The sequence below is a fragment of the Equus przewalskii genome, chromosome 27 (assembly GCF_037783145.1).
Source record: "Equus przewalskii isolate Varuska chromosome 27, EquPr2, whole genome shotgun sequence".
NCBI classification, from domain to species: Eukaryota; Metazoa; Chordata; class Mammalia; order Perissodactyla; family Equidae; genus Equus; species Equus przewalskii.
In genome coordinates, this window is record NC_091857.1 from 23,279,277 (window position 1) to 23,305,043 (window position 25,767).

General features: G+C 39.9%; 2 protein-coding genes across 9 annotated transcripts in view; one reads left to right on the forward strand and one right to left on the reverse strand.

The window, feature by feature from the left end:
- Nucleotides 1-2,017: 2,017 nt before the first annotated feature.
- On the reverse strand, nucleotides 2,018-12,185 carry ATP5PF (ATP synthase peripheral stalk subunit F6). 6 transcript variants are annotated; one of them, XM_070597242.1, is made up of 5 exons: nucleotides 11,871-12,037; nucleotides 11,363-11,404; nucleotides 7,582-7,755; nucleotides 2,905-3,029; nucleotides 2,018-2,150 (listed from the first exon to the last, which is right to left on the reverse strand). In XM_070597242.1, the coding sequence occupies exons 3-5, from the start codon at nucleotides 7,740-7,742 to the stop codon at nucleotides 2,113-2,115; spliced, it is 324 nt and encodes a 107-aa protein (XP_070453343.1). In that variant the 5' UTR covers nucleotides 7,743-7,755; nucleotides 11,363-11,404; nucleotides 11,871-12,037; the 3' UTR covers nucleotides 2,018-2,112. The 6 variants fall into 6 exon arrangements, 5 of the variants coding, with proteins under 5 accessions (XP_070453343.1, XP_070453344.1, XP_070453342.1 ...); XR_011533747.1 differs by lacking the exon at nucleotides 2,905-3,029 and having other exon boundaries at nucleotides 11,871-12,116; XM_070597243.1 differs by lacking the exon at nucleotides 11,363-11,404 and having other exon boundaries at nucleotides 11,871-12,185.
- The window catches only part of GABPA (GA binding protein transcription factor subunit alpha), a 36,385-nt gene continuing 21,931 nt past the window's right edge, over nucleotides 11,314-25,767 (forward strand). Inside the window, exons 1-4 of one of the 3 annotated variants that reach the window (XM_008514157.2) lie at nucleotides 11,314-11,444; nucleotides 16,840-16,942; nucleotides 20,723-20,867; nucleotides 24,011-24,095. In XM_008514157.2, the coding sequence (XP_008512379.1) occupies nucleotides 16,866-16,942; nucleotides 20,723-20,867; nucleotides 24,011-24,095 (307 nt within the window). In that variant the 5' untranslated portion in view covers nucleotides 11,314-11,444; nucleotides 16,840-16,865. Of the gene's footprint in view, nucleotides 11,445-11,549; nucleotides 11,963-12,617; nucleotides 12,938-16,839; nucleotides 16,943-20,722; nucleotides 20,868-24,010; nucleotides 24,096-25,767 lie in introns of those variants that run through there. The other 2 variants (XM_008514156.2, XM_008514158.2) reach the window with 2 other exon arrangements.

Below are 25,767 nucleotides of genomic sequence, written 5' to 3' on the forward strand. Positions count from 1 at the left end.
AGTAACAGTCCCTTAAAGTAACTTTCCACTTCTCTGTACCTTTCCTGAACTCCAATTTCTTCTTTCATAAGGACACCAGTCAGACTGGGTTCTGGCCCACCTTAACGGCCTCATTTTAACTTAACCCCCTTTAAAGGTTCTATCACCAAATACCATCACATTGTGAGGTTCTGGGGGTTAGGGTGTTGAAGTATGAATATTAGGGGAACACAATTCAGCCCACAACACCAAGCAAGGGAGAAAAACGCCATTTTAAACAGCAAAAAGCCTAGAAGGTTGAGGTCATTTGTAATAAACATATAAGGTGGCCCAAATGGCCAGTGCAGGAGAGCAGTGCACTGGTAGGATGAGGTGACAGATACAGGCTGGAGTTTGCAGAGTTGGCGTGGTCTCATCAGAAAGAGGAAGGTGAAGCCTTAGTTAATATCCACGACTCAAGGATTCACTGCAGCGTTCAGCTGGAAAGAAGAGAGCACTTCCCTGGCCAAAATTTAGCTATAAATGCATAGCCCCATGATGTAGGGCACGGGAGTAGGGTAATTAATGCAGTACTCTTGCAGTCAGTCACAAATGGAATCCTTTTGTCTACATAATGATAGAAGAGACCGGAATATTCAAGCAAACTCCAAACAGTTGGGAGACAGATAAAAAAAATCGAGATGAGAAAATAGGTGTGAGATTATGAAAGGTAAAATTGAACTGAACTCTGAGTGCAGGAGGGAGGGAAAGAGAAAGGAAGATGAAGCATGCACTGAAAGCGTCAGTCCCTTCTCTCCCTGGCCGGGCAGGGCAGTCTCGCTGCCGCCTGCCACAGGTGGAGTACAGCTGTTTGAGGGGAGGTCAGAGAAAGGACCTGAGCGCCAGACTTCTTCCATTACCTTTAAGCAGTGCCGCAATTAAATCGAACTGTTGCAACGCCTACAATTACTTAAATAAAGTAGTTCCACGTGGCTTCTTTTGAAGAGAATTGGGCCGTTTCCTCCTCCTACTTTTCCCTCCCCAGGTCCATCTCTACACATCTTACTAGTTTAATCATACTTGTACCATTAGGAAATAGTTGTGGATCTTGTGAAAAAGGTCTTCCTCGGAAGGTTTGACTTCAGCTAGGATGCATGCCGTAGTGAAAATCTACTCCTCTTTTGAAGTGAGCTAAACCAATAAGGTGGGTGTTTTTTGACTTCACATTTTTAAAGAAAATCTTTAAAGGTTTAAGACCCGTATTTACTGAGACAAGTCAGATATTGTCAGATATAAAAAGGCACAGCTGTTTTTCTTTTTTAAAGAAATAATTGCCTTGAAAGCCATCTACAGTTACTGAAATTTTGATGTGCCTGCTATGCCACTTATCTGCTGGATCTTCCAACACTTTGGCAAAACACCACTGTACAGCTGACTCTTAAAGGAAGTTCCTGTACAGAACTCTCCTCTATCTGCACAGCTCTGTAACAGACCCTGATCATAAACTGCAAGGGAGGAGGAGGGACCTGGGTTACTGGGGTAAAAGCATTTACCTTTTGAGGAGACGGAGTTAAAACACAATGGATGTTTTTGTACATATTCAAAATTACGCTTGAGTTTCCTGAAAAAGCTATGATAAAGAATTTATAAACCATTTCTTCAAATTCTGGGAGTGCGTGTAACATCCCTCCTCAGCAAACATTTCCTAGGTCAGGATGGCTCCCCTCAGGCAGTAAGTTTCCATAACTAAAAGGATATCCCCGCACACTGAGAGGAGCCTGGCAGGTTAGGGGTAAGTTGTACCCAATTTGTCCAAGGCCTCCACCCACTTAGTTATTAACCAAATGGGAGGATTTAAAAACAGGGCTAACCTGGGGTTGGCCCACTGGCATAGCAGTTAGGTTTGTATGCTCCACTTTGGTGGTACAGATGTTCGCTCAGGGCCAATCTTCCTCACCAAAAAAACAAAAACTAAAATGCTAACCCACAGAATTCAATACACTCAAGCATACACTCAACATCACCAAATGACTTATTTGGAATCAGAATTAAAACAACATTTGACAGTTGTGAAATTTATGTTTATTCTGATACTTCCAGTCAGCAGTACAACTACTCTACGACAAATTACCAGAGAAATTTTACATTATTTCTTCAGGACTGGGGTTTGTCGAAGACTTCAAATTTGGGATCTAAGAAGAGGAAAAAAAGGTTCAGGCTTAGACATACTGCAATAAAACGCATTATCCAGAAGGTTTCATTATTTAACTCATCAATCTTCTGATTTTTGTTTTTTAGTGAATATCTACTATTTTTAAACATCTACGTGGAAATTTAACAATTGCTAAAGATTTACTCAGCACTTACTGTGAGCCCGGCTTTCTATTAATTGACCTTACATATATAGTCATTCAACGGTAACAACCATATGAGGAAGATATGATAATTCTCCCTAAACATCAGGTGGGAAACAGGCACCAGTTAACTACTCAAGATCACACAGCTTGTAAGTGATATTGCCAGGATTCAAAATCAGGGAGTTTGAGGGGCCGGCCTGGTTGCATAGTGGTTAAGTTCAGTGCACTCCGCTTCAGCGGCCAGGGGTTTGTGGGTTCAGATCCACTCATCAAGCCATGCTGTGGTGGTGACCCACATACAAAATGGAGGAAGACTGCCACAAATGTTAGCTCAGGGCCAATCTTCCTCACCTCCCCCAAAAAAGATCAGGGAGTTTGATTTCAGACCCCTACCATTTCACCTCTATGTTATGTGAGCTCCTATACCAAGGGCAAACACTGATCCCACAGCTTCCCATCACACATCACTGTCCTAAAAAATTCACATGTAATTGTCATTTAATCCTCTAAACAATCCAAGTTAAGTATAAATATTCTTCACTTAAAATGATTTCCCACAAGAATGAATCCATAATTAAAAGGGACTTACCTTCAAATTTGAAGTTAGGGAACGTGTTCATGTCTGCTTTACCATACATTTGCTTAAGCTTAAAAAGCTCCCTCTCCAGATCTTGCTGATACTCTGGACCAATATCAACAGGTCCTCCTGATGTCCTGTTGTATAAATGAGCAAGTAAAAACTCATTTCATGCACTAGTTTACAAAAACAAAATTACTTTTCACTATCAAGCTTCAATAGCTTTTAAAGGTATTCACGTAGGAAAAATAGACTTCTGAAAGAAAATGAGTATTTCCACTTGAATTTCAATTCAAACTATTTTAATATGATGAGGTTTCACATAAATGAGGCAACTTCAAACAAACCTTTAATGTTCAAGGTTTGTTAGTATTAAGGATACTTATTCAGTCAGAATCTCTCAGGGTCTAAGCTGCAACAAATTATAATGGCTAAATCTGTAGGCTCTGGAGTCGATGCCTGCTCCTGTTTGAACCTTAGCTCTACAATTCAGCAACCGCATAAACCAGAGCAAGGCATGAACCCCTCTAAACTCTAGTTTCCACGTCTAAAACTGAAGGTCCTACCTAACGGCAGTGTTAAGAGAATTATAGAGACAATGCACATGTACCACTTAGCATCATGCCTGGCACACAGTGAGCACTCAGTAAGTGTTGTCTACTATTGTCTGATTTAAATCAGCCACCACCAAATGGTGTTTAAAAGAGCTCAGTGACTTTAAGTTTCGATAATAGGGACCTAACAAAGAAACAAATTATTTCCTATCCTCAGAGGTTTTGCCATTTTGAAGAAAGAAATAACATGTTTATAAATATTTATGCTGTAAGAGTTATGTGATAAACTTCAAAGATGTTTAAAAAGCTACTCAAACTGAGAGAGCACTTTGGCTGAGCTAATTAGGAAAAATTTATTTTAAAAAGGTGGCACTTGTGACAAATCTTGCCTTTGGGTCAGATTTTCAGACATTCTAAGACTGAAAAAGCAGAGATGTGGAGGTGGAAAAGCATCGGCTGGCTCTATGTGGGGAATACTAAAAAGTCTAGATGGAAAGGCCAGCAGGACCCAGATCAGAGGAGGCCTGGAATGTTAAGCCCAGGAGTTCGTATTTTAGTTACTGAGCCATAAAATGACAAAATCAGAATTGTGCTTTGGGAGGATAAACATAGCATCATGGACCAGCAATGGGGCCAAGTAGATCTAATTAATTCTTTGCACAAATTCTTCTGTGTTTGTCATGTTACTGGCTGCCTACCAATGAACAATAAACAAAAAATTTACAAGTGAAAATTCCATCAAGGGTAATAATATTTTCACATACGCCTATGATAAAAGCATAGGGTCTTACTTACACTGAAGAATTTCCACAAAGAATACAGAGAAGCTCTAACTTAAGAACTTGCTTATGATGTTTCTTGTCATGGACCCAATTTTATTCTAGATCAGCATGTGCAGTAGAACTTTCTGTGATGACAGAAATGCTCTATATCTGTGCTGTCTGGTATGGTAGCCACTAGCCATATCTGCCCATTATGCACTAGAAATGTGGGTAAGGTGACAAAGGAACTAAATTTTTATTTATACTTAATTGTAATTAATTAGAATTTGAATAGTCATGAGTGGATAATAGCTACTAAAATATACAGTACAGTTCTAGACAGAGCCTTCAACCAGATACTTTAATGACAGTCTTCCAGCTCTGGGATCTACAAGCTTTAGAAACCGCTGTGAGGAGATCTAGCCAGTCTCAACAACATACTGGTTACTGACAGATGATGGCTGTTACAACTTTAATATGTACTCTTACGATCAAACAGAGCCAGAAATCATCTACCTTCTCAACTGAATATAAGTCTCCCAGCCCATCTCGTTTATTACTATATCCCCAGGCTCTAGCATGGTGACCAGAACACAGTAGACACTCAAGGGACAGTTGTTTATTTCACTTAAAATAATCTAGGCATGCTAATTTCTTGAATCACTTAATCTTATAACATCCTATGAAACAGGTACTCATGTTATCACCCCATTTTACATAAGGAAACTGAGGTAGAGAGTTAAATAACCTGCCCAAGGTCATAAAGCTAACGCTAGTAAGTGGCAGAGCTGGATTCCAGTCCCGAGTGCATACTCAGAACACTTTACGCTGTTCGCACAAATGAATGAACCACAGACTCCTAAGATTCAGGGTACACCTAAGGATTAACTTTGCATTGCACAGGTTTTTTTTTTTTTTTTGAGGAAGATTATCCCTGAGCTAACTACTGCCAATCCTCCTCTTTTTGCTGAGGAAGACTGGCCCTGAGCTAACATTCATGCCCATCTTCCTCTACTTTATACGTGGGACGCCTACCACAGCATGGCGTTTGCCAAGCAGTGCCATGTTCACACCCAGGATCCAAACAGGTGAACCCCGGGCTGCAGAGAAGTGGAATGTGTGAACTTAACCACTGCGCCACCAGGCCGGCCCCATTGCACAGGTTTTTAAGGACAATTAAAGTGAAACACGATGATGCCACAGCACCTCCAGATAGAAGACACTCAAAATCCTCAACCAGTTCTGCACATCTGCTTACTGAATAGTGTGATTTTAGGCAAATTCTAACCTTTTAGCCTTGGTTTTCTCATATATAAACCAGAGATAACATCTATAAGGTTGCTGTGAGAGTTTCATAACAAAGTCTTCATTTTAATCCCTTCACTCTCTCCCTCCTTAGTTTTGGTGATGACAAAACCTTTTTTGTTAGTTGCCCAGTCTCAAAAGTCTCAGTGTTCTTTAACTGTTCCCTCTCCTCTGCCTCTCTACCAGGTAATAAAGACCAGTTCTTAGTCTCTCAATGTCTTGACTCTGTCACTTTAATATTCCCACTGATCTAAACACAAGGTTCTCATGAATCAATGCTTGATTATTATATTTTCCTAACATGTCTGTGTTCCCTCTCTTCTCATTCCAATTTTCCCAACACACTGTGATTAAAATTGCCCTCCCAATACAGAGTAATCTTGTTCCACCCCACCATCCTGCTCAAAAACCTTTATCACAAATGCCTATCATCATATCTTAAGTGCCCAGTCTATAATCAAGGCCTTCCATAATCTCTCATTCTAATCCCATTCTATCCTTACTGCTCCCTACCCTCCTCATACACCCTAAAGTCCTGGGAAACAGCATGACACAATTTCCCAAAGATACTTTGTGCTTTCTAGTTTTTATGCCCTAGCTCACACCATTCTTTCCTCCTAAAACACATCCTCCTTCCAACCCCACTTATCTGTCCAAACTTCACACCCATTGGTCATAACCTGGGGTAGACCCCTGGGTGTGGGTGTCTACTGATGGCCTTCTGTGGGTTTGAGAACCAAGCTATAAGCAAAATCTTGTGAGTAAATTCTCCACTTTTTAAAAAAACTGGGACGATGATCCATAGCTGTCCATGAGATTCTCAAGTGGGATGAATGACCTCAAACAATGCCTTCAAAGCCAAGACAAAACATTCACTCTTCCAAGCCACCTTCCAAAATGCCTCCAGCTACAAAGGAGCATTGCTTCCTATGAACTCCTCAAACACTGAATCGGTCACTAGCTTATTAGCATCTAACTCATTTTACCTTACATCATATTTACTTGTTTACAAGCTTTCTACCCCTATCAGATTTTAAGAGTATTGTGGAAATGCAGTGTGGTTTCTTCCTTTGTGGCCCACTGTTAATAGCCCAGTGCTTTGCACATAGTAGACAACTAAATAAAAGAAAATGGAACTAGGAATTGATGTACACCACTTTCCCAAAGATTTGAAGGTTCAACTTGATGATGGCTAAGGTCCAAAACTCTGTGATTCTATAATCACGTTTTCCTGGACTTGCTTTATGCCATTTCAGAGTCTTTCCTCCTTTGATATTCTCAGAAATATATACCTACGGATACAGCATTAAAGAAACAAATGCTTTGTTTATACATTTCCCCAAATCATGATGTCACAGAAAGGGTACTAAATAGAGAGTTAGAATATTTTGATTATATGTTTTTCTCCCAAATAGTTTTATGATCCTAGGCTAATCAATGTCTAAGAGAGTTAGTTTTCTCAAATATAGTTCCTAAATGATTTCCAAGGTCCTATGTACTTCTATGAATTGACACTGGTTTATAATAAATGACATTATAATAAGGATATATCTAAAATGACAATAGATTTATTTACTTATTTATTTTTTTGAGGAAGATTAGCCCTGAGCTAACTGCTGCCAATCTTCCTCTTTTTGCTGAGGAAGACCGGCCCTGAGCGAACATCCATGCCCATCCTCCTCCACTTTATACGTGGGACGCCTACCACAGGATGGTGTGCCAAGCGGTGCCATGTCCGCACCCGGGATCCGAACGGCGAACCCCGGGCTCCCAAAGCGGAACGTGCGAACTTAACTGCTGCGCCATCAGGCCGGCCCCAAAAATGACAATAGATTTAATGGGATTCTCCCTTGGAACCCATATAAGGAAGATAAAATTTGGGACTTAAAAAAAAAAAAATCAAGATCCTTATCTTCTTTTGGAGCACCTGATGAACCTCAATGTCAAGGATTAGCTCAGTGACGGTCTTAGACACCTTCAAATACCAAGTACTTTTTTTATTACCATTTCAAAACTTACATACTTTGAATATTTATATTTACACCATGTTTCATTATCTATTCACTTACTGTCTCTTAGTTCTGTATTCTCTAATCTTGTCCACGAAGAGTTTCTGTATAGGATCGAGTTCCTTAAACGCCACTGCTGTAACACCAATGTTCCTCCTCAAATGGACTGAGATTGCAGACTGAACGACAGAGGACAACCTGAAAAGCCTCCGAAGAATCATGGTGATTCTGGTACTGAAAACAAGCGGCAGGATGTTAACATACTTTAACATACATATAATTGTAACATCTCTCTAAATATATCACATAGTGGGAATCTAATTCTACTAATTGCTACAGAACTTAAATCATACCAGAGCTCAGTGAATGCTAAGAACAGTCACCTGACCATAGCTCCCTTCCTGTCTCCACTCCCCACTGCAAGTTTTTTGCTTCTTAACCAAAAGGCCCTGGGATCTAGGAATAGTTAGGAAGAACCAGGCCCCTGTGCAGCTCCACTAGGGTTAACGCAGCAAGAAAGCACAAAATCCGGGAGGGGGTGTTTCTTCTCCGTGAACTTAGTCTTGGACCAGAGGAAACAGCTGAGCTAGGATGTTAGAAAATTGCCCACCCACAGCAGGAAAAGAACGACACTGGCCCCCAAATTAATGTGCCAGGTTTCCCTGACCCCTTCAAAAGGTCAAAAGGGAGCTGGGCAGGGAGACTGGAGACAGTTGCCTCAGCCATGATTGATAGCCTGGAGGTTTCTATTTCACAGGCCCACAGGGGGAGAAACTGCTCTGCCTGTTACAGCTGCAGGATTCCAGGCATTCATGAATACTGTTAACAACCAAATCTAGGTCCAAAAGAACCCCCAAGGAAAAAGAGCAACCAGCCACAGCAGGCCACCAACAAGAGAGGGAAAATCAAGCAGTACCACCTAGTTAGTGACATAAAATTCATGGAAATGAAAGTCTGAATTTTAAACACATTAAAAATTCCAAGTCCTTAGACTTCCTGAAGCTAAAATACATGATTTTTCTAACTAAAAGATTTCAGTAGATAAAGTAGAGGATCATCTCAGTTGAAACCTCATTTAATGTCTCGAAAGGCTGCAAAAAACACCCCAAATTAGAACAAATATATGCAAACAGGAATTCCAAAAGAAAAGGAATAGAAAAGGAGGCCATATGTAATTAGAAGAAACTTCCCTCAGATTAAGAAACACCGAGCCTATTAAACAGAAAGGTAACAAACCCGATGTTGAAATGGTGATGTAAGATTCACACCTCAATAAAGCCTGGTAAAATTTCTGAACCTGACAGATAAAGTGAAAAACCTGACATGCTTACCGATTCTCACAACCTGCACCCCCCTCAAATTACCTAACAATAACAATAACAATAATCATCATCATACTGACACTGGACTTCTATTAAGTTATAATACTACAGCTCAAAGTGTGGTCTGTGGACCAGCAGTAATATACAAATTATGTTACTGGTCTATAGTAACACAAAAATTGGGAATAAGCATTTAGATTAAATTAAATTATAATTAAGTCAAATTACAGCAATTTGACAGAGTAATTTTTATCTGAATAATAAACAATCACAGTTATTTTGTGAGTCTTCATTATTTGGCCTTAATCTAATTTTTCCAGTAATTCATTTTTATTGTATTCTTAGAAGTATCTACAAGGGTTGGGGGAAAAAATGGCCCCTTACTACAGGAAGCACTAAGCTAGAAGACAGTTGAGCAGCACAGCGGTTCTCAAACGGGGTGGGGGTATCCCCTGCCGATACTTGGCAATGTCTGAAGACATTTTTGGGTGTCCTGACTGGGGTGTTATTGGTCTCTAGTAGGTAAAGGCCAGGGATGCTGCCAAACCTCCTAAGATTACGATAAGAATAATAATAACAGCTTTACCACAACAAAGAGTTATCTGGTCCAAAATGTCAATAGTGCCAAGGAGAAGCCCTGGAAAAGGACATAAAAACTACCACAAGAAATCCCACAATCAACAAAATACCCTTCACCTGCCAGGATGAAAGCAAACTACGTGAAGAAATTAAAGAAGCCAACAAATATCACTCACATCCCATTAGAGAAAAATACTTGAGAAAAGACTCCAAGCAAACAACAAATGACCTTAAACTGCTACTATCATTCCCATTTTACAAATACAGAAACTGAGGCTTAGAGCTAAGTACCTGGTCCAAGTTACACAGTAGAATTTGACTGGACACAAACATTTTTAAAGCTGTGCAACACAATGTATATTTTTCTCTTCTGGCAACTTAAGGACACACTTAACACTTAGCAATAAGGTCACCACCTAACATTTGTTCAGCCGTAGGTATTTTGCAAAGTACTTCCATATATATTCTCTCATATCCTTATGGCAATATTGTTAAGAATTAGAAAGCATTCTTATCCTTCCTTTACAATTAATAAAACTGTGTCTAAAAAAGGTTATTAAATTGCTCATATTCTCACAGTTAATTTGCTCTAGGTCTAAAGGACTGCAAAAATCATGTTATTCCTTCTGCGACATGAGAAAAATCCATGTTCATTTTTTGGAATTCCACCACCTAAGTATTAATGATCCCCAAATCACATCTCTAATTTTGGTCTTCTTCCTGAGCTCTCAACCTATACACTCAACAGCTTTCAGCCCTTCATAAATCTTTCAGGGCCCTCAAACTCAACTCGTCTAAAATATGAACACACAAACTCTACCAAAGCTTGTTCCTTTTCCTTTATTCTTTCATTTTTTTTCCCACTGATTAAATATCTAGTGAGTGTGGACTGTCCACTAGTCCGCACAACACACGTGATTACACAAATAGGTGTAAAATACCAACTCTGATAAGTGCTCTATTCGAGTGACACTGTGGGGTGCGCCACCAGAGCCTATGATACGGATCTGACATAAAAAGAAAGATAGGGGAAGACAACAGCAAAAGAGGGTACGGCCTGCGCAGACGCCTTGTGGTGACAGGCAGCATGGCTCTCCCCTTTGCAGTGATGACACACCAGCCAAAAGGCAGTCCTTTCGCTGCCTGTTCACTGCACAATCCTAAAGTTAATCCACAATCTGCCCAGGCTTTTTCCCTCCTGGAAACTTTGCTGTGTCCGCTTGTGCCCTCTGGTCTCTCCCCCAGTTCAAGCAACCCCCTATCCTGCTCTGCCCCCCAGTCGGCGTCCTGTTCCTCAGGGTTTTTGAGATGTATGATGGTGCAAGGAAGTGAAAGAGTGTAAAATGAGGCTGCCTAACCGAGTTATAGAAATACCAACACTTTTAGGTAGGTTACAAACTTCTAAGATGACGATCACCCTTTTCCATCTTCTGGTGCATGTTCTCCTTGAAACAGAACAACCTCCCGCGCGCCCCGGTTGCACAGGCCTGGCTGCAGACCTGCCCCGCGGGCATGACCTTGGGCTGCTCCAGCCGGGCTGCGTGCCAACGAACCCTCGGACCCCCGCCTCCCGCGCCACCTCGGCGTGCCCTCAGGGCGGGTATTACCAGGGCTCTATCTATATTGAGTCAACGCAAGTTCAAGGCCGAAGCGCCGAGGGCAGCAGTGACCCGGGCCAGGCCGTGAAGGTGCCCGGGACACAGGGCCGCCCTCTCCTCCTCAAGGGCTGAGCTAAGGCCCCGTGAACAAAACCAGAACTGGAGTCCCAAAAGGCCAACCAAGCTAGTCTAGTCTCTCTCCCAGTCACCTTGCACTCAGTCCCGAGCTGCTACAGCCACCGCCGCTGCCACGGTTCTACTTCCGGCCCTGGCTCCGCCCCCACCCGCCTACCCGACCCCGCAATGCATTATGGGTCGCCGTTTCAGTCGGTCGACACTCACCGGACAGGAAGCGTCTCGGAGAGAGTCTGCGACCGGACGGCTCTAGGTGAGACAGAAACCAAACAGGAGGAGGAAGTGGAGGGTAAGTCCTTCCGGGTCTCCTGTCGACGCCTCCGCCATCTTTCCTTCGCCTAACTTGACCTACTGTCTTTTTCCCTCCCGGAAACCTTGTTTTGAACGCATGCGCACTAGGACTGGCCTTACCCCTAGTTCAGTTTCCCCCTTCACCCCCGCCCGGAGTTAGCGTCCTGTTCCTTGGGATTGTTGAGGCGTATGTTGGTGCAAAGTGACAGAGTGTAAAACAAAGCGGATTGGGGCGTTATGCTCCTTTGTGCCTCGTGAGCCCCCGTTGCGTCGGGCGTTCGTTTCGCGCAACCTGCTGGGAGTTGTAGTCCCGGACCCGGGGGTGCCTGGGAGGCGGGAGGGGGGTTGGAGTTTCTCCGCGCCGATTCCGCGGGAAGGGCCCAGGGGCTTCAACACTTCGAGTCGCGGGAGCTACAGGCCTTACCGGAAGAGACACTGCACGTGGAGCCCGCGCCGCCGCTTTCCTCAGCCGGCTCTGGAGCGCGGGCGGGGGCGACAGGGCCGATTCCGGAGCGGGTGAGTGCGGCCGCGGGGGAGGAGGGGAGCGCGGGCCCGCGGGGGCCGGCTTCGTTCCGGGGCCTTCTCCCCCACAGCGGCCCCCCCGCGGCCGCCTCTGTGTTTTGTTTCCGCTGGTCCCCGGCGCTGTGACTCCCATTTCCGTTCGTGGAGACTTGAGGGAGCCGGGCGGGGAGGGGCGGGGGAGGCAGTGCGGGGAGCCGAGGGGAGGGGCGGGGGGCGCGCGGCGCGGGGCGCTGGGAAGCCGCGCGCCCCTGGGGCCCGGGCTGCTTGAGTCGCCTCTCGCCGCTCCCTTCGCGCACTGTCCCCGCCTCGACTCTCCGGGGTCCGCAGTCGCCGCGGTCGGGATGTGATCCTGACGCCCCCGGGATTTCAGAGCAAGATGCAAAACCAATCTTCTTGCCACCTCAGCGGTCGCTCTCACTTCCAGTCCAGTTGTCCTTCTGGAATTATCGCACAGTTGTATCAAAGCCAGTTATTAACATATATGGTGTCCCTTGGATTTCTTTTAAAAACGAGGAAGTACGACAAGGGGGAAACGACCGGTTAATGTAGCTTGCCAACTTTTTTAGTTTTTTGTGTACTGGAAAATAAGCCGTTTGTGCGTGCTTTTATTTGGGGATCCCAGCTCGATTAGGTTAACGGCAGGGAGGACACCGCCTAATACTGCGTTGCAAGAGGATGAGTAGTAATTTAGAAATGCAGTAGGTCTGATTCGTGGGAGGAGCAAAGATTGAGAAGCGTTCACTATAGCGAAGTGAAGAACTGGGCAGTGATAACACCCTTAGGTCCCGTGTGGTCCTTAAACTTCAGAAGAGGCTGGTCAGCTCTTCGGCCACTACTTTAAGGGGTAACCTCTCTCCCCTAGGGTTTGGTCCAGGCTCTCCAAGCTTGTTTATTTTTAGACGTATTCTGACAGTAGGGGACGTCTGTCAGTTTTACTTGGATTGCATAGACGACCGTGTGTAATGAGAGGTAAGAAAATCAGTGATGAGTTAGATGTTAAATTAAGGCGAGTCTCGAGAGCGTGTGGAGGCTGAATGCTAAATTAAAGCTGTTGACTTTAATCTCCTCCTTCCGGCTTTTATTTATAAAACTTCAAGTCTACAAGAAAATTGTAAAAAACGAAACAAAACATGAAATTATTCACCCGGTGGGGTCACCAGCCTTTCTTTACATTTGCTTTTTCTCTCTCACTTTCTGTGTATACACGCACACGCAGATGCATGTGCTTTACTTTTTAACTATTCACTTTATTTTAAAAAAAAAAAAGTCTTTTAATTTCCTCAGGGGTTAAAAAGTATCTTAGCTTGAGAAAATGTGCGGTTGATCAGGCAGGGATTCCTAGATTACACTTATATTTGTTTATCCTTTATTCATTTATTGTCGTTTATTGTCCTAAACTGTAAGCTGCTAATGTGTTCAGTGAAGAAAAATAATCCTCAGATTTATCTGCGGCTCCAACAGAGAGTGTTAAACATAACTGTATTTTAAAGAACAGTACCCCTTCCTGGAATTTTTAGTTAAATTTAAGTTTAGTTTGTATTCATTTTGCGAAGCATTCTGAACCCTAGGTTAGGTGTAATCTAGGAGAAACCAGGGTGTCGGGGGCAGCCTTTAGGTGGAAAGGCTCCAAGTAATCTTTGCTCTCCGTTTTCTTAAGTATTGATGTAAAATCCTGGAGAATTGGTTCCAGAAAAAGAGCTGAGACCCACTCCAGCAGTGATATCAAAGATTTGGACAATTTCCCAAGTCTTCATTGCTTCTCTGGGCTAAATTTAGAGAACAGAAAGAAAGGAAGATCAATTCAGAGACTTTCTGAGTAACGTGGTTTTTTCCAAAAGTACATGCAGGTCATTTTTTTCTTTATTTGGCACATTCCAGGGACTAATCTCTGACTTTTTGGGACGATCACAGGATAAATTTCTTTTTAACAACTCCCTGTTTTAGTGCTTATGTTGAGGGAGTCACAGGTATCCTCTCTACTAATGAGCCTTTAGGGTCTTTTCTCAGCCACTGGTTGCTTTCTCATATGCTTTTCTATTTTTCCAAAGTTCCCAGGAAATTCGCTTGTTTTCTAATCTGTTTTAAAAAGTTGGTTGTGGAGATGGGAGTAGACCTCCTTGGAGGCCCTGAAAATAGAACATAAATGGTCTTTTTAAGTGCTGTTAAAAACTTATTTTGTGTGCTGAGAAACCTTATTCTGTTTCTCACATTTTTCTGTACAGAACAGGTTTTATGATTTTGAGTGATTTACGATTTTCTTAAGTGATGTGAGAGCAACCTTAATAATGTGGGAAAAATCAGACCATTTTTGTACCAGGCAGTCTAGATTTTGGATGCTAGCTATTTATAGACTAAGTTGTCAGAAAACCACCTCCCCAGCAGTTGGAGATGTTGGATCTGAGGAGGGTTACAGCCCTTTCCTTTACAAAGTGGGAAAGAAGCCTGTATTAGTCTCCCGGTGCTACTGTAGCAAATTACTACAAATTTAGTGGCTTAAAAACATTAATTGATTTTACAGTTTTTGAAGTCAGAAGTCTGAAATGGGTCTTTCTGAGCTAAAGTCAGATGTTGGCGGAGCTGCATTTCTTCTGAGGCTCTAGGAGAGAGTCTGTTTCTTTCTTTTCCTAACTTCTAGAGGCTTCCTGCATTCCTTAGCTTGTGGCTCCTTTTCTTAATCTTCAAAACCAGTCATAGCTGGCTAGTTCTTCTCCCTTTGAATCACTCTAGATCTCTTCAGATTTTCCACTTTCAAGGACCCATGTGATTTCACTGGACCCACCTGGATGAGCCAAGATAAGCGGTGTGTTTTAAGCTCAGCTGATTAGTAGTCTTAATTCCCCTTTGCTGTGTAATTTAACATATTCACAGGTTCTGGATCGTTATGGTGCCTACCATGGAGACTTTGGTCCCTTGAGAAGTTGAGACCTGGCAAAGCCCCTTCCACTTCAAGAAGCTAGGGGAAGTTCCTGGTCCAGACAAACCAACTTGAGTTCCTGGGGCCACTTTCAAACAATTTTGTTCTTTGTACTTTGGTGATGGTCCAGTAGAGGAAGAAAGACAATAAATATAGTAAATTACTGATATAGTATGTTAGAGGACAGTGCTATGGACAAGAAGAAAGAATAAAGGGGTAAAGAAGAGGCAGATTACAGAATTAAATGGGGGTGGGCAGGGCATGCTTCATTGAGATGAGATTTGAGCAGAGACTTCAGGGAGGTGAGGGATTCAGCCAGGAGGACTTCTGGGGGAAGTAGGTACCAGGCAGGCAGAACAGCAAGAGCAAAGGCCGCAGGGCAGGAAGCTGCAAGGATGGGCAAGGAGGCCGAGGTGGGAAAGGGAGTCAGAACAATAATGAGGGGGGATGGGGAGTAGATCATGTCGGTTGTGAAGTCTTTAGATTTTACTGATTGGTATCAATTAAAGGAGTGCTATGGTGTAACTTCAGTTTCAAAAAGGATCACACTTGTTATATTGACTGAGAATAGACTGTAGCACAGGGGCAAGGGCACAGATAGGAAAACATTTTAGGAGGAGGCTGTTGCAGTTTTCCAAGTAAGAGATGGGGGTGGCTGTTACACTAGCATATACATGCAATGTAGAGCCAGTCTTTCAACACACCATGGCTCAACCCCACCTGGAATAATGTGTTCTTCAGTTGGTACATCTAAAGTGTAACGTGGGGCCGCAGGCAGTTTCGCCTCACTAACCTCTGGATAGTTTTCATGTGAGCGTGGACTCAAAATAAAGCTGTTCTACGTAAAGCATTTGAATGCAGTGCCTGGCACTCAATAAATAATGGCTATTATTAATAGGAATGAATGTTTGAATTCTTCATTTTGTCAGATCTTAAGTGGGAGCACAGACTCTTCTGCAAATATTAGAATACTTAATTTAGAAGACTGTTCCATGTAAGTCAAAGAGTCAAAGGCACTTTGAAGTGCTTTTTGAGATGTGGTGGTAAACTTAGGAAACTCTCCTCTGAACTGAGACTATATATGGAGTCCAAAGACAAATTCACTGACCTACAGGGAGGTTGTAACACCCTGGAACTTGAAGCATTAACAGCTCAGAAATGGCCACAAAGAAATACCAATATATGCAGCTAGGGTATGCCTTACTTAGCACTTTTTAAATTACAGTATTTTTGTACAAATGGTACAGAGTATATCAATGGTACAAAAATCAATGGTAGTTTAATGTAGCAGATAATCATTTTGCATCAGAGAATTAAAAACTGAAGTAATCGTTCGTGTAAAATGTACAAAACCACATCTGAAAAAAATCATTAAAAAATTCCAGTGTGTAATCAGGGAAATAATGTGCATATCTATAATGATTTTGTTACGTTATTTCACTCTTTTAGAACATTGTACTAGCATTTATAAGATACGTGATTTGTAACACAAACTGCAGCTAGGATTAACTTTAATGTCTATCACACTGTCACTACAGTGGTGTGCAGTAAATTCTGCTGACAAAGTACAGCTGTTAGCTGAACAATTGTAGTTCATCTTTTTGTTGATTTTTAAGCTGCAGATTTAAATCCGTTATTAAGACAGTTGCTGTAATATAGGTGACATACCTTTCACTTGATTTTGAAGTCACTTGAGTTAATTTATTGGCTGAGATTGGGCCAAAAAACATCCCAGTAAATCCAAGGGAATGATGAAGAAGCCATGTCAAGTTAATAAACACCATTTAAATAAAAAATAGTTTATAAATATCATTTGTGGATTTTCTTTTATATGTGAGGATTACTTCCTTCTCTTCTACTTACCCCCTGCATTTCTTTGAATAGGGTCTCTACTTCTTGTGTAGTATTTCTCTTGATGTAGATAGTTTCAGAATGTCTTACCGTTTAACTCTTGCAGGGCTGAGCTTTTGAAATACTTCAACCATGACTAAAAGAGAAGCGGAGGAGCTGATAGAAATTGAGATTGATGGAACAGAGAAACCAGAGTGCACAGAAGAGAGGTTGGTGTTTTCTGAATTTACCACTTTTTATTATTATCAACACACCTAATTAAAATTTAAGAGTCAAGCCAGAGTTCTTTTGGGGCCTGTTTTTTTTTTTTATTTCAACTGACCTCAGCATTTTGGGGGATAACATATTCCATTTTTCCTGTGATGTAATGGGTATAGCTGGGAGGGGAAGATAGTTTTAAACTAAAGATAGTAATAAGCAGAGCTGATAATGATCAAGCAATTGATTATGATGGTATTTTCCCCTAGGACACTGTGGATCCTTCTTTTTTGGTAGGAGGAGATTTGCCCTGAGCTAACATCTGTGCCAGGCTTCCTTGTTTGTGGGTCACGGCCACAACTTGGCCAATGATGAGTGGTGGAGGTCAGAAGCTGGGCCGCTGAAGTGAAGCATGCTAAACTTAACCACTTGGCCGCAGGGCCAGCCCTGTGGATTTTTTTTTTTTTTTGGTTTGTTATTTTCTTTTTTCTTTTTTAGTTTTATAATCATTTTATTGGTTGTATAAAATATTCTATAAGATAGCTTTACCATAATTTAAAAATCCCCAGTTGTTTCACTATTGTAATATTCTTTTTTTTTAATTGAGGTAACATTGGTTTATAACATTACATAAATTTCAGGTATATGTCAGTATATTTTGATTTCTGTGTAGACTATATCATGTTCACCACCCAAAGACTAGTCCATACATCACTGTACACAAATACCCTATTACTCCTTTTGTTGCCCTCCTCCCGATTGGATTCTTTTTTCCTTTCGTCAATGCTGGTTGCTTTTATTTCAGAAAGAGTTTAATTTACAACCTGAACAAATTTAACAAATACCTATAAGTAACTGCTGTGAACTGGTAACTGTCAGGTGTATATGAGTAAATGAGACAGTAACTTTGCCCTTGGAGAGGCCACATTGTATTTGAGGAGACACACAGGTATATGAATAATTTTGTGCACTGTCGTAAGCATATGAGTAGTGAAAGGTGCTAGTTCTTGGAATAGTAATAGAATATTACTTACTCCATTAAGGAAGGAGGGCACTGGTAAACGAGTTCAGAATCCAAGGAGAGAATATGGGTAAAAGTAGAGATCTGGGAGTCAAGAAGGTCAAGGAAGGTCATGGCTAATGGTCCTACTTTACTCTGTAAAGCAGGAAATGAGATCATGTGCTGAAAGTAAAAAGGACTAAAGAGTAGTCGAGAACTTCCATAGAGTAACAGGTTTAGAACAGCTATGGTGGGAATGGACGAGATTGCTAAGGTTGCAGAAGATGCTGAGTGTTGAGAGTGCAACTGAGATTTAAGAACTTGAATTTTTTTTTAATTTTATTTTATTGTGGTAAGAATACTTAACACGAGATCTACCCTCAACAAATTTTTAAGTGTACAATACAATATTGTTAACTATAGACACAGTGTTGTACAACAGATCTTTAGAACTTACTCGTCTTGCATGATTGAGACTTTATGCCAGTTGGTTCTCTGCCCTCAGGCTGTGTTGCTCCTGCCACCTCTTCTGCTCAGAGGAGAGGTCTGGCTCTAGCTGAAAAGACAAACCCCATTTTAGTTGTCCTCTATCCTGTCCTCTGCCACCGTGCCCTGGCACAGGAACATTTTCCAGACAGAAAAGGTCTAAAATGTCTTGACATGACTGCCTGAGAGACCTTAAATTTTTAATACAGTTTTTCAATATGTTCGATTCTATTTTTTCCAGTAGAAGAAACAATAAAAAGATTGCATGCCTCTCTTCATTTTCATATATATCTATATATATTTGTCTGTGTGTGTATATGCATACATTTATGTATGTATGTATATATGTAACAAATTACCTCAAAACTAAGCAGCTTAAAGCACCAAACATTCATTATTGCACAGTTTCTCAGAATCGGGAACCTGGGAGCAGTTTAGCTGGAGGTTCCGGCTCAAGATATTCATGAGCTTGCGGTTAAGCTGTCAGTCTGGGCTCCTGTCATCGGAAGAGTAGACAGGGGTTAGCATATCAGTTTCCAAGATCACTCTTGAGACTGGAGGCAGGACCACTCACTTCCTCACCACGTGGACTTCTCTGTAGCCTGCTCTTGGTGTGGCAGCTGGCTTCCCCTAAAGCAGACAGCCTGAGAGAGTGCGCTCACCACGATGGAAGCCACAGTGTCTTTTTAAATGACCTAATCTAAGAAGCAACACATTGCTTCTGCACCTTAGTCTTTTAGTCATACAGTCCAACCTTTGTACAACTTGGGAGGGAACTATAAAAGGGGTAAATGTGAGGAGTTGAGGGTCATTTGGGCCATGTTGGAGCCTGACGTGCATATATTTATTTTTATATACACACAAACACAAATGGTCCACAAAGCCTAAAGTTTTTACTGTTTGGCCCCTTACAGAAAACTTTTGCTGGTGTTTCATGTCCCGTGTAAGAGATTGATAGTTACCATGTTGACCTGGAGAGTAGCTGTGTAAAGGGAGCAGGTATTGTTGTCCAGCTGTAGCAGATTGTTGCTGTGTAGGAATTTAGGTCCAGTGATGTGAGATCATCCACATTTTTTCAAGAGATATTGGTAATTCTGATTTTTGTAGGAAGTCTCCCAAGGTTTAAATGGTGGCGGCAAAATATTAAAATGTCTTAAGTGTTGAGATCATGTAAAAGAGATCTTTAAAAATCTGTCTTACAGTGACATCTAACTTTTAAAGAATCATTGTTACAAAAAAAGGAAAATATAGCCCACTGTGTTATAGCTGAAGAATTGGGTAAAAATCCTTACTTAGCCAAAAGACCCAATTATTTTACCTTAACTAATGATAATAATAATAGTTTACTATTTTTAAAAAATAATCTTGTGCTTTTAATCAGGAATGGTCTATTTTATAAATTCTAAAAGTTTTAGAAGGAATTTGGGCTATATAGTCATTGAATATCATGTATATATTGCATTATATTTAGAATTTATGTGAAAATGAAACTTAAATTTTTAAATATACACTGTTTTTGACAGCTGCAGATGAGATTTAAATCATACTTAAATATGTCATGAAACTTAATTGAATTCCAGATTTACCAGTTCAGCAAACATTACTTGGTGTCTGTCTTCTATTTTGCCCCAAAAAAGGAATTATAAAAGATATGTAGAATTCTTAGCAAAGATTTTATCCTCAAGGAACTTGTGGTTCCATAGAATTCATAGTATGAAGTAACAATGCAAAAGAGCCCTACGAGAGTTGTAAAGGAAGATTATAATTTTTTTTTAATGTGGAGCTATGTTGATTATATATATAGTTTTCAGGTTAAATTAAATGGAAAGTATTTTATGTATCTTATATTTTGATAGCTTATACTTTACATTTATTAAGTTGTGTTTATGTTGAGAACAAAAATTAACTAGTAGAGATGGCATACACATTTTGAGGAGACTTTTTATCTTTCCTTCTGGGCCTAAAATTCTTAAAAATAACTTGAAAATATAACATAAATGCAAATGTTTCCCCTTAAGTATTATATATGCATATTTATATATACATACAGACATGCATATATGTGTAATGAGATATATTTGCAAGGGTGCTTTAAATTTCGAGCTAGCATTTCACTGTGCAATTCAGTATTCAGTTTGGCAACACTAGTTGGTAATGAGCCTACCACTATGAACAGTATCATTACAGAAAGGAGTTTCAAAGACCAGAAATGTGTTTCGGTATTAAATTTTGTTTTGAGCCTATTGTTACTGTAATGTCCAGGGTAAAGATGTAATTGTTAACCATTATATCCTTTAACATTTAGCATTGTAGAACAAACCTACACCCCAGCTGAATGTGTAAGCCAGGCCATAGACATCAATGAGCCAATAGGCAATTTAAAGAAACTACTAGAACCAAGACTGCAGTGTTCTTTGGATGCTCATGAAATTTGCCTGCAAGATATTCAGGTAATTTTTTGGGGGGGGGATTTATATTTCAGCATTTAAGGCTGCAGTAGAAAGGTTTTTTTGTTGGCCTTTGTCTCTATAACTAGATTTGACCTGTATTATTATAAAGTTAGGCATTTAGAAATAAAAAGAATTCTTTCAGCACAATTTCCTCCATTTAAAATTATATTTAAAAGATTGAGTACTAAATCAAACATTGTTTTTTCTTTTTTTTTTACTTTCACAAATGTAAAATGAGAAGTTTAAATAAATTTGAATCAGAGCTTAGACATAGAGTAGTGGGAAGCAAATTGACCTTGGAGACTGAAGAAGTGTGTTCTCACACCCTATTTATAACTAGTTTTTAACTTATTTGTGCATCAGTTTCCTCATCTGCAAAAAGGTGTCATTTAACCAAATGATTTTTACATTCCTTTCCATCTTTATTTGCTCCAGCAGTAAATTTTAGATAAGAATTTAAATGCCGGTGTATATAACTCTTGGAGTTTATTGTAGCAAGATTTTACCTGTGGTGGTATTGTAACCCTATATTATGTTTGCAGCGTGTTTATAGTCATGTTTTACAGTGTTCTTTCAAGAAAGGTAGTATTTTTGTGTATAAAGGTAGTAGGCCAGATGGGATTGCTCAGATAGTTCTCCAGACCGTCCTTGAACATCTGAGTGAGGACTAGAGTTTTATCCCGTTTTTTAATACTGACTTACACTAATGTGTAGTGTGTCATCTTTTCGATTGTTTCGTTGGCTTTATTCTTTACTTCTCCCCCTCCCTGCCTTGGGATAGCTATTCCACATATTATACAACTTTCGCCTTAGTTTAAAAAAAATTCAAATCATCATGTCTACTATTTTTAAAGAAGATTTTGATGTAGAATAAGTTGAAATGCTTTAATGAAATTTGTGCGTTTTAGTTGCCATTTAACTATACTTTTATCTTTCCCTTTCAGTGAGTCTAGTAAATGTTGGGGGTGGGGGAGAATTGTTCTTCTAAAACTAGAGAATGTGAGTAGGTCTAATACTCTTATAATTTTAGGATTTAAGGTTTTTCTTCTCTCAGCAGTGAGAGGATAAATTAGCACAATCTTTTTGGAAGGTAATCTAGCATTTAATAATGTCTCTTAATGTTGAATGTGAAATACCTAGCAGTTCCACCTCAATGAATTGTTCTTATGGAAATACTCACTTGGGTGAGCAAAGGTATACATCTCAGATGTGCATTGCATTATTGGACTGAAAGTGAAAATAACTCAAATGCTCTCAAAACAGGGAGTTAGATAAATAAATTCAGTAGATTGAAATTCAAGGCAGCCATTAAAAATGAGTGAACTAGAGCTATGTGGGCAGTTTACGTTGAATGAAAAAAAAATTGCAGAGCACTCTCAAATTATCTCATTTAATCTTCACATCAGTCTTTGAGTCAACATATTCTTAATCACATTGTGCAGATGCAGAAACTGAGATTTAAAGATTTTGATTTGCCCAGTGCATAGCTATAAAAGAGTGCCTTGGAATTTGAACCCAGGCCCGTGTGACTCCAAAATTCTTCACTCGTTTGAGGCAGACTTTTAGGAAAGTTGGTACAGTATTGAGTAACTCAGTGTCACTGGACTTCACCTGTTTTTTCTCATATATAAAACAGAGAGGAATCTGGACTTGGTCTCTGACTTGTTTTTCAGCTCTTAACATTTGTTGCTGCTTTTATAATACATGATCTAACCAAAATGAAAGCATGACCTGAAAAGTACCCAGCCTATCATAGGTTCTCAATAAATGGAAATATGCATAATTCATAGTATCGCAGAATTCAGAGCTAGCCTTGAATCCAAGGCATTTTGCATTCCTGCCTGTCAACTGTCCTCTCCTCAAAAAGGATATGAGGCTAGCAACTTCTGTTCTCCATGTCAGTTAATGCAAATATACATTTGGAGTCAGAATGCTTGTTGCTTGTGGTAATGCTTTTGCATTTTCAGACGAATGCTGACTTGAAGGCTGATGGAACAAGAGCTGAGTGCACTTCTTTGAGGAGTGTGACCCAAGATCAAATACCATGCTTGAGTTTTGTCCTTGAGCCAGCTCTTACTGAGCTTGCTGGTGTACTCACTTCCTGCGAGCTCACTTTCAGAATTACACTTGCCATAGCTTCTAGTGGATAATACCAGTATCTACGAGAAAGGGGAGAAATCTCGATATGAAGGGAATTTTTAACAAAATGTCAAGTAGAGACTATTATGTTAAGGAGTGAAACTGCCGTCTTTGACTTATCTGCTGGGTTACACAGTTTCTCTTGTCCCTGTTGAAGTTAGATGCATGGTCACTTAAGATTTTAGGCTTTGTAAGTACACCATTTTTAATATTAGAAAATGTGTTTGCACTGTGAGTACAGTATTGACTGAATTCTTGGGAATGAGAGTGGGAGGAGCTTTGTACCTCCAGCTGTATGATATGCAGGCACACAGAGATATACGTTATTCAAGATAATTGCAATGGAAGCCTATTTTTAAACTGGTGACAGAAAATGTCTGGAGATCGAAATTACTTTTTGTCATCAATTTGCCATTGTGTGAAATGCATGCACTGTAAGGAGATAGGAAGGAATAAAGCACTGATATGGAAAGGATATAGAATTATGATTAAAGATATTCATAGTTAGGTCAGGTAGTAAAGTCATAAGTCCTTTAACTTTATTAACTTTGTGATCAGAGATTTAAAGTTAACCCTGATCTTAAATGTGTATCGTTGGTTACAAGGGAGATATGGCAAGAATTATGTTAATAAATTTATATAAATTGTCTTCATTAAACGTCCTTGCTTATTTATGACACATAAATTGCATTATCTTCTGCTTTAAATACTTATACAGAATAAACAGTTGCCTTTTGGCATTATTTAAAATCCTAAATTAGACTCCAGAGCTAGAGAAAACCACCACTTCAATTCTGTTATATATATTGTCCTTAATTATTACCACAGTGGTTAAAATATTTTCAGTTTTGGCAAAGAAGTAAATGGCATGACAACTTGGATAATTCAATGTGTTCTGATAATTTAATTAGTATGTCTCTGTAATTAAGTCCTGTTTGATACATCCATTTATATTAAATCAATGATTGAGCTAAAATATTGTTATTCATTTTATGCATGTTTAGCTGGATCCAGAACGAAGTTTGTTTGACCAAGGAGTAAAGACAGATGGAACTGTACAGCTTAGTGTACAGGTAATTTCTTACCAAGGTAAGTTACTTTGGTGTAGTTATTTAAAAATTTAGCTCCTGTTTTTGTAATATGGGAATTCAATTTTATACGTTTTAGATGGTTGTCTAAGTTATCTAATGTGATGTCATAGCCAAATTCTTTTGCTTTAACTATTTTATCTGTCAGGGTGAAGCATTCTACGTAGTTTAATCAGGAAGGGGATATATTGCAGGCTAGTAAATAACAGGATCACAGAGAGGGCTGGAAGTAGGGATTCTAATTGACTTTCTCAGAATGCCTCTGCTACACTGCAGAACTGGATTGCCAAGGAAGCTGCTGCCCTGCTCTGATCTGGAAAACACCAAATCTGGAAGCCACCACTATAGCTGTCAGCTTGGAACCGTGTCGCCTTTTCACTGATCCACAGTAGCCAAAAAATGAATGCCATGTGCCTGCTTGTCCCCTCTTAATTCGTTTCCAAATAGAAGGCTCATGCCAGTGATTCTAGAGCCTAAATCACATCTGCAACTCTAGCTGCAAGGAATTCTAGTGTCTGCAGTTTAGCACAGAGAAAGGAATTTGCAAAGGATGCTGAGTGACACAGTCAGCCGCATCCATGACAGTATTTTACTAGTCTTCTGTAAGTACAAAAGTTAGAAGGAAAATTAAGAAACCGTTTTTGGTGTGTTGAATTTGTTTTTTTCAATGTGGCTTGTTGGGATTTCTGACCAAAGTTTTAGACTAATTTTAATCTCTGAACGTATTATATTGCTTACAATTATGTTTCACAAACCAAAGTTTTCTTCAGACTATGAAAACGGTAGTGTTCTACTTCTGATCCTTGATTTCCCCAGGATTGACTACTGTTGGGAATAAGAAAGAAAATCTTTGTTTTTATCTTTAAAAGCCTACTGATCTCTCAATGTAGATGTGTTTAAGAAGAAACGACTTGATGAAATTTAAATGGAGGATTAGGGGATAAATCTCAGGAAAAATGTTTTTCAAAAAATCTGATTTTTTTTCTCGTGTATTTGAAAAAAGTGACTTCTGTTTACACTATCTAATGAATGATAGTGTGCGTTTTCTTGTAATACTGGTTTTCATGAGAGATTGAAGTTGAATTTTGTTTTTTCTTTCAAGTGCACTTTGATTAAATTTTGATATAGATTGTAACAGAATCAATGAGGAAACAGTAGGTGTTAAGTAGTATGATAGTTTCTTAGAGCTGTCATTTTAGCAGAAGTGTCTGAGATTATTTCATAAGGGGCTAGTTTATTCTATTTTGAATATCTTAAGGATTTGGATTTTTCTTCATTCAATTGAAAATGGAAATCAGAATTTAATGCTATGAATTTAACAAACTCAGTGTCTATTCATTTTTAAAACGTACTTTGTCCTTTAAAAAGAAAAGCAGTCAGTAAATAATTTTAATTTGCTTAGATGTACTCTTTAAGATTCTCAAGGTGGGTAGGTACGCATTTATACTCCATATTAGCACTGTTTTCCTAATGTTTGTAGGTGGGGTGTGTGTGTGTGGTGGTGTTTTTAAATTCTTTTGACTTAGGAGTTGCAAGAGTAGTAAAAGAATTTCTGGATACCCTTTGCCCAGATTCCTCAAATGTTAACTTTTATTACATTTGTTTATTCTTTCTCTCTCTCACCCCCATATTATTTTTTTTGACCTGTTTAAGAATAAGTTGCAGACATGCCT

What these genes read in the sequence shown, in the direction of transcription:
- ATP5PF (XM_070597243.1), bottom strand. Translation starts at nt 7,742, where the DNA reads ATGATTCTTCGGAGGCTTTTCAGGTTGTCCTCTGTCGTTCAGTCTGCA. An exon ending in GAATACAGAACTAAGAGACA is followed by an intron (nt 3,030 to 7,581) that starts GTAAGTGAATAG and finishes TTTATACAACAG; the next exon opens with GACATCAGGAGGACCTGTTG. An exon ending in CCCTAACTTCAAATTTGAAG is followed by an intron (nt 2,151 to 2,904) that starts GTAAGTCCCTTT and finishes TCCTCTTCTTAG; the next exon opens with ATCCCAAATTTGAAGTCTTC.